Here is an 18,815-nt window from a genome sequence, read left to right on the forward strand (position 1 = left end):
GTTTATACCCTTCCTGCTCCTCTTTCAGTGTTCCTCTTGTATATACTTTCATTGGCCCAACAGGGATCTGCATTGGGCACTCTGAAGGGCTATCTTGCAGCTGTTTCTGCTTTTCTATGTCCTCCAGATCAGCCTTCCTTATTTAAGTCTCCCACTGTTTCTAGGTTCTCACTCATTTGTTTCCTCCATCTCCCTTCATAATGCCCCAATGGGATATAAATTTGGTTTTAATCTTTCTCATGTGTGGTATCTTCGAGCCCCTTCATAATTGTCCTCTCAAGCTGCTGACTCTCAAAACTGCATTTCTTATTGCCATCACCTCTGCTCATATAGTTAGCGAGGTTCAGGCCCTGTCTTCCAAGTCCCCCTTTCTCTCTGTCCATCCAGATAAAGTGATGCTTCGAACAAAAGTTTAGCTCCTTGCTAAAACGGTCACGCCCTTTTGTGTGGGACAATCCATCACTTAACCCACCTGTTCCCGCATCCTTCAAAGGAGGAGGAGAGACTCCACCACCTAGACCCAAAACGTGTGTTGTCTTTTTATCTTGATTGTACTAATACTTCCGGGTGTATGATTAACTCTTCATTGGCTATATGGGCTCCAAGAAATGTCAGGCTGTTCAAAAACGGACCATCTCTGGAAGGGTTGTCCTCTGCATTAAAATATGCAATACTTTGGGGAAGAAGGAACCTCCTGTGGGGTTGCATGCTCACTCCACTAGAGCAACAGTGGCAAGGACTGCTTTGGCATGCGGAGTCCCACTCCTTGACATCTGTTAGGCAATGACGTGGGCATCCCTGCACATGTTCACCAGACACTACTGTCGGGACAGCCAAGTCCGGAGGGACGGGTACTTTGCCAGTTCGGTAATCCAGGACTTCCTAGTTTGATCTTGGTTCAGAGACCCTCCTTTGGGGACGGTATTGCTGTGGTATCTATTCTAAGTTAAGAAATCTACAATTTGATGCATCTCGGCACCTGCTATTCACTCTGGTATTATGTGATGAGCATATTTAATAAAAAGATTTATATAAAAAAAAGAAATCTACAACTAACAATCTATCAAATGAAGAAGTTACTTCCCTTCTGTAACAATGTATCTGGTACAGACATATGTTAGTTGTAGATTCCATACCGCCCCACCCATCCTCCCCGCAAGCTGATTTCAAGGGATAGGAACTACCCTAAAGGGCCCTATTTTTGACTCAAGAGTGGTCAGTGTCTTTCATAGCTCTTCGCTCTTGGCGTGATAAGTTGTGTTAAGAACAAATGTCAGCATGCATGGGCGGCGTCTATATAAGTCCTGTGACGTCATCCTGGCACCCACTACGCCGACGATGTACACACAGCCGACCAACTCCACCTACCGACGCACTGGGGTACTGCTGATGAAAAATCTCCGGATTCAGACTGACGCCTGGGGGAAATTCTAAAGTAAGGAAACTAATGTATGTCTCTAATAGATACATTGTTACTGAAGGTAAGTAACTTGTTCTTTTACACTCTCAGACATACCATCTGTCTACTATTTATAACCCACATGAAGTATTTTATTTCTCTTCAAGATGTCTGGATGATTCACAGTGTTTTTAGGTCGAAGCCTCCTAGACAGCTGGGTTATTTGGTTGCAAACATATTGGGGACTTAATGAAAGCTTCTCTAGGAATGCATTCCATCCATTGCTTACAATTGGCTTTGTGTTTTGTAACTCACATTTGCTTGTTTTCTATTTGCTGGCTTTATTTGTTTTAGGCTGTCCAGCATGTCTTTGTCCCTCCTATGGAGTATAGCCTGTTTACCAACCTCTGTGACTGGCTCCTTGCATTTCTGCACGAGTGCTCGCTTTCTGGGCACTCTTGTTTTCTTTTTTGGGAGGCACTCCATGGACGAGGTTTCCCTCTTCATATCTTTATAGTTGATTGATTCTACTTTTATCTGCCACTACCAGAGGCCTTTGAGGCACAATGTTGTGTCTACCAGCTTGTTTAGTTTGGTCATTGGTCTTTACTAATAGCATAACTTAAAGAATCCTCTTTCTCAATTACACATCCATGCATAGGCGCTGGAATTAGTGGGGCACCCACTCAAAATAACCATGCTGTAGTTTAGAAGTGAATGAACCATAAACAGGTTTTTAAAGTTATTCCTCTTGTCACATTTGCTGAGGAGTCAAAGACCAAGGCCAAATGTTAAGCTCTGTCTTCCAAGGGAGGTTGATGTTTACATTTCTTTCTCTGACTGCTAAGTGAGAGGATTTATGTGACAGCCTTGCGGTGAAAGGCTGTAGGATGTTATTTTTTTTCTAGCACACAGCAACATTTAACTGACAGTAAATGAACTGTACACATTTTTCAGAATAGATCAGAATTAAGAATCACAAATGAAGCACATTTTTTGTAGTTCTGTAGTGTGGTGGAAACAAATATTTTAATATGAGCAAAAAAATCTGTACACTAAGTAATACAGATTTACACATGTTATCTTTTTTGCGTTGTATAGTTTTATCTTCATATCTATATGTCAGTGCAAATGTAAAGTTCATTTCAGTTGAAAATTAGTTGTCTGTAGTGACAGCGCACTACCACACCATACTTACACCACCCTACGACACTTCGATATATGTCACTCTATGCCACTCCACTCTACTATATGCCACTCTACTCCCCTACACTCTACAACACTCTACTCTATGAAACTCCACGCCACTCTACGACCCTCCACTCCATGCAATTCCACTCTATGCCACTCTAATCCTCTCCTCTCTACTTCACCCTATGCCACTCTACTCTACGAAACTCTACTCCACTCTGTGCCACTCTAGGACACTCCACTCTAACATACTCCACTCTAAGATACTTCACTCTATGACACTCCACTCTACTCTACGCCACTCAGCACCACTCCACTGTACGCCTCTCTACGACACTGTATTTGATACTATGCCACTCCATTCCACTTTAAACCACTCAATGCCATTTTAATCCACTCTCTGCCACTCCACTCTAAGACAATTTAATCCATTATGCCACTCCATTCTATTGCACTCTGACACTTTATTCCACTCTAGGCCACTCCACTCTACGCCACTCAACGCTACAATACTCCACTCTATGACACTTCACTCTACGTCACTCCATTCCACTTCATGCCACTCCACTCCTCGCCACTCTACGCCTTCCTCTCCCCGCTTCTCAACTCCAGTCTTTAACACCCCACTCTACATCACTCCACTCCGCTCCACACTACTCAACTGTACACCACTCCACTTCACTCTGACGCTATACTCCACAACACTCCACGCCACTCCACTCTGTGACATTCTATGCCACTCCACTTTACTCCACAACACTCTGCTGTATGCCACTCTACCCTATGCCACTCTGACGCTGTCTCCATATCAGTGTACAGCACTCTATTCCACTTCATTCTTATACTCTACAACACTCTACTCCATGCCATTTCACTACGTCACTCCACCCTGACACTCTGCTCTACTCCACGACTCTGCAACACTTTTCTCCACTCTGCGGCAACCTACACCACTCTTCTCTACTCTATGCCACTCTGCTCCACTCTACGCCACTCTCTTCTACACCACTAACTTTAAGCCATGTATTCTAACTGGATTGGTTAGAAGTTGTGTTTGCTTGGCTGGATCTCAAACTCTCATTTACTTTGTGAAACTCGATAAGAACGGATCCAAATTATTTTTCTAGTATGTGTTAAGTTAATATGGCAGTTCGGGCTGGACTGTTCCCATGAGGCACAGGGTCAGACTGATTTGCATATAGCCGTGTCTGAACTGGGGTGGCAGAGTGGGCTAAAGAACGGTGATGGATTAAACCCAGATCTTTTGACTGGGTGTGAGTGTTTGATTGGTTCAGAAGCTCCGTCCATTACCACCCCCTTTTCTACCGAAGTTAATATAAGAAGCACATTTTATGCAGTTTTCCTGTTCTCTCCTGTGGGAGGTTAGTTTTACTTCCATTGCTTTTACAACCTTCTGTTCAAAATATATCCCCGTAAACCCGTGTGAGTATAATTTTACTTATTCGTTAAAAAAAACAAAACACTTTCTACTTTCCTTTTTTCAGCACTGGGAGTTTGCTCCAAACAGCGTCCACTACCTACTAACCTTGTGGCAGAGGATGGTAGCGTCAGTGCCTTTCGTTAAATCAACAGAGCCTCATCTGCTAGACACCTATGCTCCAGAAGTCACGAAAGCCTACATAACATCTAGGTTGGAATCCGTGTCAGTAGTTGTAAGGTACGGAAGTCTATTTTGCATTAGTTTGTAAAATGTTTTTGAGGTTCACATAGTATCCAGATACTTTGAGCAAAAATATTTCTGCGATCCAATCTGCAGTGTGCCACTTATTCCCAAGAGAATGAAATGGACGTCTACTGCTAACAAAGGAATAGTGATAAATGGTTTGGTTTGATGCTCAGTGGCATCTACAGTTTTTATTTCAAATGTGATCAGAAATGTTGATATGTTTAAGCTCATGTTGTAAAATTGTATTAAAAGTATTCCATCATCTATTTTGTCCAAGAGGTCAGTACTGTATATTTTGCCTGAACACTACTTCTGAGTGGAGTTTAAAAAGCAATGAGGACCGGAGTACACCTTCACTTCCATTGCCGAGGTGGCCTAAGGGGTTTGCACCATGCCCTCTGTACGGCCTATTTTAAAGCACCAATAGGCTCACTGGTAAAATATAATTTTATCTTATTGAATCGATTCAAAACTGTTTGTGCGACTCTCGAGAGGGTCCCTTCCTCAACTAAGTGTGTGATATTTTTGTGAAATTAGATATTTTTCTAAAATTAGGACTTGATCATTCTATGATCAGAAGGATTTCACATGGCATGGTAGTGCATTCAAGGTGCCCAGATGCAGGACCAGGATGACCAGGGAACTCCGTTTGGTCTGTGGAGCTATTTGGACCCACCACTGAGTTTTTCCACAGAAGTTCCTCCATCTGATGCTTGCCTCAACTCTCTGCTTAATATATTTGATGGATTTGCGGATGTACACGATTTCCTAAAAAATTAATTGCTAGATTACTCGTTCTGAGAAATAATTTTACCTCACTGATTGATGGCATTTATCTTTCTGAAGAAATAATTTCCTAGAATGTCTTTTTTGCCAAATTGCTGTTTACATGCTTTTTTTTAAAGGTGTACATAAATACATCTATCTTTCAAAATGTGCTCTCTTTATTGGCTTTCTTCATGATTTGCATATATCCCTTCTTCCTTAAATTCACTTTCAGTTCCATATCTTCTCACTGTTGGATGCTTCACGTTTTTAGGTCTCGCGACCTATCAATGCGTGCATGCGCATTGAGCGGAGCGAGAATTCAAGTGCTCAAAATGCTCGTCAAACCAAGGGCTTTTTGGTGCGGTTTTCTTTGAGTTCACGTGAATCACGTGACCAAACAAGCACGCGCATCAGCCTCCCTCCCGCCCTCCTAATTGCATTTTTTAACGGCCGCCAGCACATCAAAGGGCTTCGCCCAGCGTGCGCTCTGCGGCTTCTCCTCCCCTAATTAATCATGGCTGGCCGGCCGTACTTTCAGTTTCCTGGCCGCTCTTGACGCTTGTTTATTTGCCCTTCTAACTGTTTCCTCTTTTCCACCTCCTCTCCACCGCCCTCAGCATATTTCTGCATCTTTTTCACACCTTTCTCTGCCCCATCTTATCTTAGTCTTTTCTCTCAACTTTCACCATCTGTTCTTCCTCTCTCTCAGCTGGCCGACCATGCTTTCCCCCTTCTCTCACTGTTCACTCTCACTGTTCCAACACTCGGTCTCTCCATCTCTGTTGATATCCTTCTGTCCTCCTTTCTCACCATCATTTCTCACTCAGTTTCACTCTCTAGCAGTGCAACAGTCTGTGAACTCTAATTCTACGTCCATAAGCACAGCGCTGCTCCTGGCACCATCATTCAAGGTCAGCTGTCACATTCTGCTGGGGAGGTGTTGTTTATATTTGCAATTTGCTGCAGGACGTCTCGGGGAGTTAAACGCTCGCTACTGAGGTATGTGGTGAACTGCAGTCAGATGTTTGAATCACGACTCATTTTCCCGAAGTTTGCACTGGGCAGTAACAACCCTTTTTATTTACAACACTGAGAAATAGCAGAGAAGTGGTATATTGGCCCGAGAGCATCAAAGCTCTTAAGCCGAGCACCAGTTACATTACACAAAGTCATGGCGTTTTTAAAGCACGGGGAAATTAAGTGATTTGCCCAGGATCACAGGATGTTGAGCCGTAACCGGTACTCGAACCTGGTTCCCCAGTTCAAAAACTGGCAGGTCCGTCTCTTACGCCACATCTGCTCAGTATTTACTTTAAACGCTAAATTAATAGAACTGTCATTCTAAGATGCTTGGCAAGCCTCACAGGAGGTTGGTTAACATCGGGGAAACTGTGCAGGCCTGCCAAGCCTCTCTGGGGCCCATAAATATCCTCCTTTTGGAGGACACGACATGGCCACGCCCCATTCGGTAAATGCATTTCTCACACAAAGTACATACTGTCCTCGCGTGTGATCCTCTGTATTAGAAGCCACAGATCATGTGACACATCTCATCCCGTTGGCTGCATGCACTCAGACAAGAACCCGGCCCCAATCTACACTCCCTGCTTCACGCTTCCAAGTGCAGATTTTCTGTTTTCCGGGAATCACAAAGCTTACTGGAGTGTCCCTGGAAAAGTAGGGGTGAACTCCCTTTATGTTTATGCCAAGGCATGTCCTCCTACCCAGACCGGTGAGCGTCATGCACACGGCAGTGAGTTTACATTGGTGCAAATGCACGTCAGGGTTTCTCTAAAATATTTTTGACCTATGCAAAAACCTTCATCTTTATTATTTGGGTTTCCAAAGTCAGTAGCTCTGTCCGCTACGCCACGCTTGTTTATTTGCCCTTCTAACTGTTTCCTCTTTTCCACCTCCTCTCCACCGCCCTGAGCATATTTCTGCATCGTTTTCACGCCTTTCTCTGCCCCATCTTATCTTTGTCTTTTCTCTCAACTTTCACCATCTGTTCTTCCTCTCTCTCAGCTGGCCGACCATGCTTTCCCCTTCTCTCACTGTTCACTCTCACTGTTCCAACACTCGGTCTCTCCATCTCTGTTGATATCCTTCCGTCCTCCTTTCTCACCATCATTTCTCACTCAGTTTCACTTTCTAGCAGTGCAACAGTCTGTGAACTCTAATTCTACGTCCATAAGCACAGCGCTACTCCTGGCACCATCATACAAGGTCAGCTTTCACATTCTGCTTGGGGGGTGTAGGTTTGCTAGTTTTTTCATCATTAAATACGTTAAATATGTGAATGTTTGCTCAATACTCCAATGTGTAATACAACTACAGAACATAAATCTATTTTGGCTTGCACTTCTGTCAGCTGTATATTTTATAATTGTGCGCCCTCCTCAGATGGGTCTGTAAAAAGGACCTTTAGTCCTGAATTTTGACCCTTTGGCCTGAATTTATACTATCACAGCTGCAGTTTTTCTACAGAAATTTACCAGTGCTCTGCAGAATGTCAGTGAGGAAAGTCAGATGTGATAATTATAAATTGGTATTCAATGTTGGGTCAGAATTTCATTGTGTTATGTACGGATGTCATGAATGCATTTCACTATTTGATACGCGTGCATCATTCTTATATACTTTGTCGTACAAAATGTAGTAGATTCTATTTACACATCTTTTCGGGTACTCGTAGTGGACAGTTATTCCACATTTTATCATGCTGGGGTGCGATTGATTTCATGCACATCTTTTCTGCAGCTAATACCTCGTTTCTACGAAGTTCAGTCCGGAAATGTGCATTTTGTTAATTAGTGGGTTGGGTTGTCATTGTGATATGTTTGTTAAAGTGGTGTAACAAAGTGTGGAGAGGAGTCCCTTGCACTCCCAAATCTTCATAAGGCTGATCTAAGTTTTAGACTCCTTAAATGGTAGGGCTCCATTGCACCCCAGAAGCTTGACCGTCCTCACTCTACCACCCTCACTCTACCACTCTACCGCCCTCACTCTACCACTCTACCGTCCTCACTCTACCGCCCTCACTCTACCACCCTCACTCTACCACAATACCGCCCTCACTCTACCGCCCTACCGCCCTCACTCTACCACCCTCACTCTACCACAATACCGCCCTCACTCTACCGCCCTCACTCTACCACTCTACCGCCCTCACTCTACCGCCCTCACTCTACCACTCTACCGCCCTCACTCTACCACTCTATCGCCCTCCCTCTATCGCCCTCCCTCTATCGCCCCCCCTCTATAACCCTCCCTCTAGCTATCTATCACACTCACTCTATCTATTGAATCACCACAGCATCACTCATCACCACCACAGCATCACTCATCACCACCACAGCATCAGTCTGTGCAACCATTCAACAACAACTGGTTCAAATATGTTCTGTCAATGTTTCAAGCTTTACTACAAAATGTCATAAAAAGATGTTACATTTTTTCACTTCTGTTCTTGGATTTTCGTCAACATAAAATACACTGAACATAATCTTCACAAAAGTTATTTACAAAAGTTTAAGCTATTGCCATTATAAATTACAATACCTTTTATTTAAGTATTAATTATTAAAAAAATTAAAAGCCATTGTTATTTGTAATATCAATACATCTAAGTCACGTAAATACGACACATATTGCATTACAAATGCTATAGGTGTCACATTTGTAAAAGTTAAAACTATTGGCATTGTAAATGACAAAGCTATTAATTTTGCTATTTTCAAAACCAACACATAAATACAAAATTTGTCATTTACAATACCAATAGGTCAAACTTTCCTAATGCGAGACCTATTGGCAACGCCAGGGCTTGTTAGGTCGAGTAATTTATTACTCAAAACTATTGTGTTGAAACCAACTCTTAAAACCAAGGGCTTTGGGAGACGGATAATGCACAGTGCATGTGCCCGTGCACGCGCTTTTCTCCCGAGCCTCGGCATCACACTTCAAAGGAATTCCTTCCGCTCCTTATCTCCTCAGGCACTTAGCGTCTACGTGTGTCATCCCAGGCTCCTCACAGTGCCATATGTCCTCAGGGCATCACACTTCTAACGTGAACGACCGTCTGCTCCTTGGAATGCTGGCATGGTTGCCCAGTGCTTCCTGACTTCTTCAAAGGCAGCTTGCAACCCGAGCTGCCCTCTGCCTTTGCATGCTGAACTCTATCTTGGATTTCACACACAGTCCATAGCGCTTCCTTCTACCTTTCACCAGGCACATACACACACCACCAGCCATCAGTGCACGCTTTCACCAGGCGCACACATACACCACCAGCCATCAGTGCACGCATTCACCAGGCATACACACCACCGGCCGTCAGTGCACTCTCTCACCAGGCACACACACACCCACACCACCAGCCATCAGTGCACGCATTCACCAGGCATACACACCACCGGCCGCCAGTTGGTAGTTTAGTCTGCCCTGTTCCCATGATGCACTGGGCCAGGGACAGACTGATTTGCATATAGCCATGTTCTGAGCTGGGATGGTGCAGTGAGATAAATAACGGTGATGGATCAAGCCCTGATCTTTGGACTGGGTAAGAGTGGTCTGCTTAATTCAGACACTCTGTTCATCACCACCCCCTTTTCTGAATCGTTTTTGGCCACTATAGGTGTGGCAGGGTATACTCAGACTTGAGTCCCTTTCTCACTGCACCATCACCACCCCCTTTTCTGAATTGATCTTCTTCAAAGGCAGCTTGCAACACGAGCTGCCCTCTGCCTTTGCATTCTGAACTCTATCTTGGATTTCACACACAGTCCATAGCGCTTCCTTCTACCTTTCACCAGGCACATACACACACCACCAGCCATCAGTGCACGCTTTCACCAGGCGCACACACACACCACCAGCCATCAGTGCACGCATTCACCAGGCATACACACCACCGGCCGTCAGTGCACTCTCTCACCAGGCACACACACACCCACACCACCAGCCATCAGTGCACACATTCACCAGGCATACACACCACCGGCCGTCAGTGCACGCTTTCACCAGGCACACACAAACACCATCAGCCATCAGTGCACGCTTTCAGCAGGCATACACACCACCGGCCCTCAGTGCACACTCTCACCAGGCCCAGACACCATCAGCCATCAGTGCCCACATTCACCAGGCATACACACCACCAGCCGTCAGTGCACGCTTTCACCAGGCACACACACCACCAGCCGTCAGTGCACGCTTTCACCAGGCACACACCACCAGCTGTCAGTGCACGCTTTCACCAGAGACACACACTACCGGCCATCAGTGCACGCTTCCACCAGGCACACACACCACAAGCCGGACAGGCACACACACACCACCAGCCATCAGTGCACGCTTTCACTAGGCATACACACCACCGGCCGTCAGTGCACACTTTCACCGGGCACAGATACCATCAGTGCACACTTCCACCAGGCACACACCACCAGCCGTCAGTGCACGCTTTCACCAGGCACACACACACACCGCCAGCCATCAGTACACGCTTTCACCAGGCATACACACCACCGGCCATCATTGCACACTTTCACCAGGCACACACACACACCATCAGCCATCAGTGCACGTTTTCACCAGGCATACACACCACTGGCCGTCAGTGCACACTTTCACCGGGCACAGACACCATCAGTCGTCAGGGCACGCTTACACCAGCCACACACCACCAGCCGTCAGTGCTCGCTTTCACCAGGCACACACACTGCCAGCCATCAGTGCACGCTTTCACCAGGCATACACACAACCAGCCGTCAGTGAACGCTTTCACCAGGCACACACACCACCACCCATCAGTGCACGCTTCCACCAGGCACACACACCACCAGCCGGCCAGGCCCACACACACCACCAGCCGTCAGTGCACGCTTTCGCCAGGCACACACACCACCAGCCATCAGTGCACCATTTCTACAGGCACACACACCACCAGTGCACACATCAATTGTTAACGCATCCACAATTAACTATTATAGCAATTGCAGTGGCACACTTTACTTTTAAACATATTCATCTAAAGCGCAGCATGCCACCATTCCCTCACACTCAGCACCCTCACACACTCTGCAATGGAACATACACTCCAAATACCACTCAGTGCCACATAATTGCACGCCACATAATTACACTGCACTCAATGCAACATACACTTCAAATACCACTCAGTGCCACATAATTTCACTCCACATAATTACACTGCACTCAATGCAACATACAATCCAAATACCACTCAGTGCCACATAGTTATATGCAACATAATTACACTGCACACAATGCAACATACACTCCAAATACCATTCAGTGCCCCATAATTACACACCACATAATTACACTCTACTGAATGCAACAGACACTCCACACAATACCACTCAGTGCTACATAATTATATGCTGCATAATTACACTGCACTCATGCAACATACACTCCAAACAATACCACTCAGTGCCACATAATTACACACCACATAATTACACTCTACTGAATACAACATACACTCCACACAATACCACTCAGTGCCACATAATTATATGCTACATAATTACACTGTGCTCAACGCAACATACACTCCAAATACCACTTAGTGCAACATAATTACACGCCACATAATTACACTGCACTGAATGCAACATACACTCCAAATACCACTCAGTGCCACGTAATTAAACTCCACATAATTACCCTGCACTCAATGCAACGTACATTCCAAATACCACTCAGTACCACATAATTACACGCCACATATTTACACTACACTCAATGCAACATACACTCCAAATACCACTCAGTGCCACATAATTACACATCACATAATTACACTGCACTCAATGCAACAGACACTCCACACAATACCACTCAGTGCCACATAATTATATGCTTCATAATTACACTGCGCTCAACGCAACATACACTCCAAATACCACTCAGTGCCACATAATTACATGCCACATAATTACACGCCACATAATTACACTGCACTCAATGCAACATACACTCCAAATAACACTGTGCCACATAATTACACAGCACTCAATGCAACATACACTCCAAATACCACTCAGTGCCACATAATTACACGCCACATAATTACACTGCACTCAATGCCACATACACTCCAAATACCACTCAGTGCCACATAATTACACTGCAATCAATGCAAAGTACATTCCAAATACCGCTCAGTGCCACATAATTACACGCCACATAATTACACTGCACTCAATGCAACATACACTCCAAATACCACTCAGTGCCACATAATTACACACCACATAATTACACTCTACAGAATGCAACACACACACTCCACACAATACCACTCAGTGCCACATAATTACACACCACATAATTACACTCTACTGAATGCAACACACACTCCCCATATTACCACTCAGTGCATCATAATTACACTCTACATAATTACACTGCACTCAATGCAACATACACTCCAAATACCACTCAGTGCCACATAATTACACGGCACACAATTACACTCTACTGAATACAATATACTGCTTTTAATGGCCAGGTGCATACCAACACACTGGGCGGAGCGCTGCTTTTTTGTGAGGTAAAGAAGAAGGAAAGGAAAAAAAGGGGAAAAGTTTCCCTTGTGAGGGATCACTGGTGCAGAAAGAAAAAGAGATAAAACTGCCTAAGGAGGTACTACCTGAACTCCTTTATTAGTGGTCCACCTTGACAGGATTAAAAGTCAGGAAAATGGGTCTATAGGAGGAGTTACTACTCCTTAATCCCTTTTGCAATTACCAACATGTTTCAGCCATATTTGTTTACCCTTCTGGGTCGTTGGCCTTCTTCAGGATATAGATCCCTCTAAAATCTGGTCTTTATCACAATGTGATCAATTGTTAGAAGACTGTTGAAAAAAACCTTACTTGTTCTCCGTAACACGCTCGTCGATCATATCTGTAAGGAAGATAATTAAGAATCGTGAGAAATCCCCTCTAAACTCCTGTGAATGTTTAGATTCCATGTGTACAAAACACCTCTGCGTCATCCCCCTATCTGAGAATACTGCACCGTATGCCCCAAATGCACCTAGCACCACGTGAGGATAGGGACTCTCCAATCACAAGCCCACTTCTAATTATAGCTCAGAGGCCCTTGGCAAAAAAACGATGGATTTGGGCCCAGATCTTTGGACTGGGTTGAATGTGTGACATTGATCCACATTCGGTCCATCACCTGTTTTGTTTGCAATTGCCGCCATAAGTGCGCTGGGGATGCTCAGACGTGGGTCCCAGGCACTCCACACCACTGGAGTCAAGCTAGCCGGGCTGATGAGAGGTGTTACCTCGAAACCGGTCCGGTCCTCGGATGCTTGATTCCGTTCTGGGAAGGACATGGCTTTTGTAGTTCGGACTGGACTGTTCCCATGGGGCACAGGGTCAGAGCTGATTTGCATATCGCCATTGTCTAACCCAGGGTGGTGTGGAGTGCAAAAAAACGATGGATTTGGGCCCAGATCTTTGGACTGGGTTGAATGTGTGACATTGATCCACATTCGGTCCATCACCTGTTTTGTTTGCAATTTTCGATGTCTAAGGCGACCACCACCACTGGCACATCGACACCTGCCATCGAGTGAACGATGTAGGAAAGTCGACGCAGGTTCATGTGTGTCCCTCTGCCTGGCATATACCCACAATGGTCCCTGTGAACCAGATGGGTCACCACACTGCTTGGGTACAGTACCAAAGCCTCTTCCAATTATTTTTGTATATACTTCCAACATGGGAAGGGGACAGTACGAACCGGGGTCAAGTGCGTCCCTGCCAGGCTTGGGAAACATGATGATCTGAGCCTCATGCATGGAAGGTGGTAGGACACCTGCAAAGTTGGAGTCACAGAGAGTCTCCAGCAAACGGGGCAAGCGAACATCCGGTAGTATCTTACTGGGAGCCCTCTGCTGGACTAAGTTGTGGTACTGCATCACTTGATTTGCTACGGTATACCTAGAGACTAGGTTGTGTCTGTTAGACTGTTCCCGCCAGGTGGTTCTCTGAAGTGGCAGCAAGGTGATGTAAAAGTGCTATGAAAACTCATGAACTAAATAAATAATTAAATATCTCCACTCACCTTTTCTTAAAGTAAGAGGGAAATACATATTACTGGTACTATGTATATTGATCAAAATGCTTACATAAAATTAAGGTTATGAGGCTCTTTTGCCTAAAAATCCACTGCACTGATCTGAGTTTAATTTGGATGACATATCTTATCTGTCAATAGCAACAAAAGATTACTTGAGGTGAATGTGGGCACCATCAGTTATGTTTTTTCATGTGTAGTTTAATTTTAATCCTGATGGCGCAGTTCTGGAGTGAAGTCAGTCACATATATGGGGGTGCCTGAACTCTCACCCACCTCTGGTGCTCTTTTTAAGATGCAAAATAGATATGACTGAGCCTTTCCTAGTCCAGCTTGCCTTTCAGAGGTGATCCTGACATATGACTGACTGTACCCATCCCTACTAATCTTTCAGTGACACATAACTCAATCTGATCCAGCCGTCCCAACCTTTAGTAAACAAATGTGCTGTGTGACCCACCTTTAAGCCCAACTGGTGTTTTACGAGGGATCATGGCATGAAACCAGTGCTTAATGTGGGCTGGTGGTTACCAGTGGGGAGCCACTGGCACTCATTTGTAGAGACTGCCACTTATTTTTCAGCATCAGACTTTGTACCAGAGAAAGAGAGAGAAAACAAACACAAGGACTAAGTAAGAGTAAGAGAAAGATTGAAAAACCATCTGAAAGGTAGGAAGAAGGAACCTGCAAGACTGAGATAAAGGGAAAGGGGGTGTCTGGTAGTGGATTAAATTGGCATGAGGTGGGTTAAAGACAAATCATCCTTCATAGTTAAAGCAGCCATTATCGTGTTGGATGACGCCGCAACTACTGGTTAGCCTAAGCAGCAATTTGGGGTTTCCACATGAAATTCTCCAGAAACAGACAGTTGTACGTGGATGCAGAGGAGTTCCGTAGCCAGTTAATAATTCTGCTCAAGCTCCCGAGTATGAGGATGCCAAATATGCAGAGGGTATCCTTGAAGGCTACCAAAAATATGGCTGGGCTCTCGGTGTACTATGTTCCTATAAGTAACCTATCATAATAAAATCCACGCAAAAACTATTCAATATTTTAAGTAGACTATTTAAATTTTTTTCAGAGATGGCTTGGACGATCCACTTGACGATACGGCAACTGTATTTCAGCAGCTTGAACAACTCTGTACAGTTAGTCGCTGTGAATATGAAAAATCCTGCACTCTTCTTGTTCAGTTATTTGACCAAAGTGCACAAAACTACCAAAAGATTCTGCATTCCCCCACTGGCAACCCTATGGAGCTGCCAATCCAAGAAGGTGAGTTCAAGCAAGTGGTTTTATAATGCAAAGTCTAATTATGCATTAATGCATGGACGAGCAATGCACTAAAATGCACATAGAATATGACAGACTAGCTTATAGAGTTTTATTATGAAAATTGTTGTCTAAAAATGTGTGTTTTGTAAATGTAATTTTGGAAGCTACATGCAGCCGGTTTCTTAAATCACTTTCCCATTAAAGTACAGATCCTTCTGTTTCTTTTAAGGTTCATCAGAAAACTTATCTGACCATATTATATTAATTTGCACAATGGATTAGTGCACCATTGTATTGTTTTGGTATGATTAGGTGTAGAGCTATTGCTGTAGAGAATACGCTTGACCTTCCTAATAATTGATATTTTAAATAGAGCAGGCCATATGTCACATCCCTTTCGGTAGGCCGCTGTGTTGTTTACCTCTACTGTCCTGGGTCCATCCTACACTGGATCTGCAAAATGAAATCTCTTCAGTATTTGACAGTCAGTGGTGGCAAGCCAATGGCAGGCAGTCACCAGCATCTTATGGAGGTTAGTGTTGGGGTTTAACAGGCTGAGAGCTCAGTAGACATCTAGCTGCGCAGTAACGCGATTGTCCAACCCAGTGCTTGTCTTAGCAAAAAGAAAAATATTCTGATGTATGATAAGACGCAAAACTACACATTAACACGAGTTGTGTCAAATATCAGACATGCTGGTGCATAGCTAGTACAGCTAGGAAGGGCCACGCCCCACCTCCCCTATCACTACCCCTCCTCTGCCCCTTTCATATCCTAGGGTCTTTAAGGTGTAGAAAACAGTGCAGGGACACAGCTCCAGCTCATTCGTTATTATTCTCTTAAGTGCTTTATTACTGTCAGTCTCATCTATTCTCTGGGCTGTGGTAGGGCATGAATCAGCCTCCAACTATCAGTCGTTTTTCGCGGGAGGCCTGCCAACTGCGATAGTCATAAAGCTGCCCACTTGGATTGAGCAGGTACAGACTGTCTTCGGATAGTGCCCTTCACTGTTTTTCTGGTGCCTTTAGATATTCACTAGGTGAGTCATCTGTGCTTAGATAGATATACACCAGAAAGAGCATTTCCAAAGGTAAGTCATTTGTTTTTTACTGCCCAACTGTCAGTATCCATTTCAACTATTGTTTGAATTGGCTGCCATTCACAGTTTATTTAGCTACTCCTCTGTGTTCCCTGATGTGTGCTGCTTCCGTATTCATATCTACGTCAAAAATATTGAGATACAAAAATATAATTTAAAAAATATTGTGGACAAAAATTATCTACTTTTTATACTTACAATGTAAAGCACAAAAATATAGTGTACAGACATTTTTATAAAGTATTTAATATTATAGGAACTTTACAAAAAATACAAATAGAAAGATGTATAAATGTGTGTGTGTAAATATATTATAAAAGTGTAAAAATATGTTTCATAATTTTAGAAAAGGAAATCTATTCCTTAAAATAAATTAAACAAAGAAATAAAATTATAACAATACAAAATATAAATACATTATTTAAAAAAAAACATTTTATCAAAAATGCTACTAGCAATTATAATTATTTAAAATGGTATATACACATACAGGAAAGATCATTTAAATGATACAATATAATTATTACATCTTAGGTATATTAACAAAGTGCATTACTAAAATTCAAATTACTCAAAAAACGTTACACAATAAGATACAAATAAAATATGGTGTAAAACAGAATTTAAAAAATGATACCAAAAAAGAAACAGATTAAAGAATAATATAATAAATTCAAAAATATGACTATTAAAAACCTATAAAAAATTATTAAAATATCAATTTCTTTTTTCTTTTTACAATTCTATCTTCAAAATAATAAACCTACAAATGTTAACTAAATAAGAAAACATTTAAACAGCAATTGAAAAAACACATACATAAAAAGTAGGCCTGGGTGGAGCTCGCGGAGTTTCAATCTGCGGAGTTGCCAAAAAACTCTGCGGAATTCCCGAGTTCCGCGAACGAACAGAGTATAGCTCGCCCACCGTAATTAAGATGCGATTGAGAGTCTCTGCTGACTGACAGACCTTCCGATTATCGCAAGCATAACTTTTCATTTAAGGCTGATAATTACTTTATAGTTCAGAAGAACAGGCAATCTAAACTAACCATTTCAATTACAAGGCTGTAGGGCTTGTGGAATCTTTTTCTTGCCAAACTCAGAATTGGACATTAAGAAGGTATTGAAATGCAACCATCAAAGGCATCCAAACGATGGTATATCTACAGGAACTCTCCCCATCATCTCCACTTTCATTTTTGCAATTTATGTTATTCATATTGAACAGACTGACATGTACAAGTTCGTACGCACCCAGTCCCATATGTCCCCCAGTTTCGATACACTGCTAGTGTTCTTGGGTAAGAAGCCATTCATATTGTTGACCCGCTTCAGAAATGCCCCGTGCCAGAGCAATGCCTCTAGAGTCCCTTTGAGAAACTGCTTGCATGCACTCAACATTATCTTGATAGCCAATGTCATATTCTTTGCCCATGTTTACCCATTTCGTTCTGGCAGTGCTGCTTCTGATTTATTTAGTCTCACTCTCATGCCTGGGATCTCTTAGTGAAAATTCACAAGTAATAAACTCTGCATCTAGAAGTTTACATTACTTGTCTTTTCTGAAAATAATTTGCGTGTATCTCACGAGAATGCTTTACACTTGCAGTGACCTAAGTTTGGTTTCTGTCATGCGTGTTCAGTTGGTGATTATATGCAAAACATTGTAGAGCAATTTAGCTTTAAATGCTCTCTTAAGTGCGTGTGTGGGGGCGGGGGTTGGACGGCAATACCATTGTGCTCAATCTTCTGAGTTCATAAATTCACTTTTGCCTAATAAAGTTACTCAGACTTCAAGTTGGCATGTGAGAGGATTCTTCTTCAATTAATCACTCATTCCATCTTCTCCATTTTGAACCCTTGTTCCAACATTCAAAAACTACTCTTGTGACCTGTGGCAGAGAGGGTGGTATCTGTCTGCTGTATATGGCTTTAAGCAGTGCCACCTCCTTAATTTCTACTTGTTCCTTCCTTGTGGACTAATCATCTTTCTGACTAAACAACCAACCATTAACTACGGCTAAACCCAGTAATATAACTGGGCATCAGACTTTGCCAGTCCTCCTATGTGCGAAGGCTGCATATATATTTATTAAATACATTTTGAGTGTCTTTTAGGCACATAAGAAGGTGTAAGGCATCACTTGTAGTATCTGGAAGAAGTAATATGGGATTAGGAAGGGATAGTTCTGTAGGACATACAGTAATTAGAGTAATAAGACTATTTTGAACAAGGCCAATCTCCCTGTAATTAAGATACAGAGGGAA

General features: G+C 43.2%; 1 protein-coding gene across 1 annotated transcript in view; it reads left to right on the forward strand.

Annotated features, from left to right (window-relative positions):
- RANBP17 (RAN binding protein 17) overlaps positions 1 to 18,815 on the forward strand; it is a 1,388,837-nt gene that overhangs the window by 403,002 nt on the left and 967,020 nt on the right. The window contains exons 11-12 of the mRNA XM_086931437.1: positions 4,096 to 4,268; positions 15,253 to 15,446. Coding sequence (XP_086787563.1) covers positions 4,096 to 4,268; positions 15,253 to 15,446 — 367 coding nt within the window. The remainder of the gene's footprint in view (positions 1 to 4,095; positions 4,269 to 15,252; positions 15,447 to 18,815) is intronic.

Source organism: Lissotriton vulgaris, chromosome 7, assembly GCF_964263255.1.
Source record: "Lissotriton vulgaris chromosome 7, aLisVul1.2, whole genome shotgun sequence".
NCBI lineage: Eukaryota > Metazoa > Chordata > Amphibia > Caudata > Salamandridae > Lissotriton > Lissotriton vulgaris.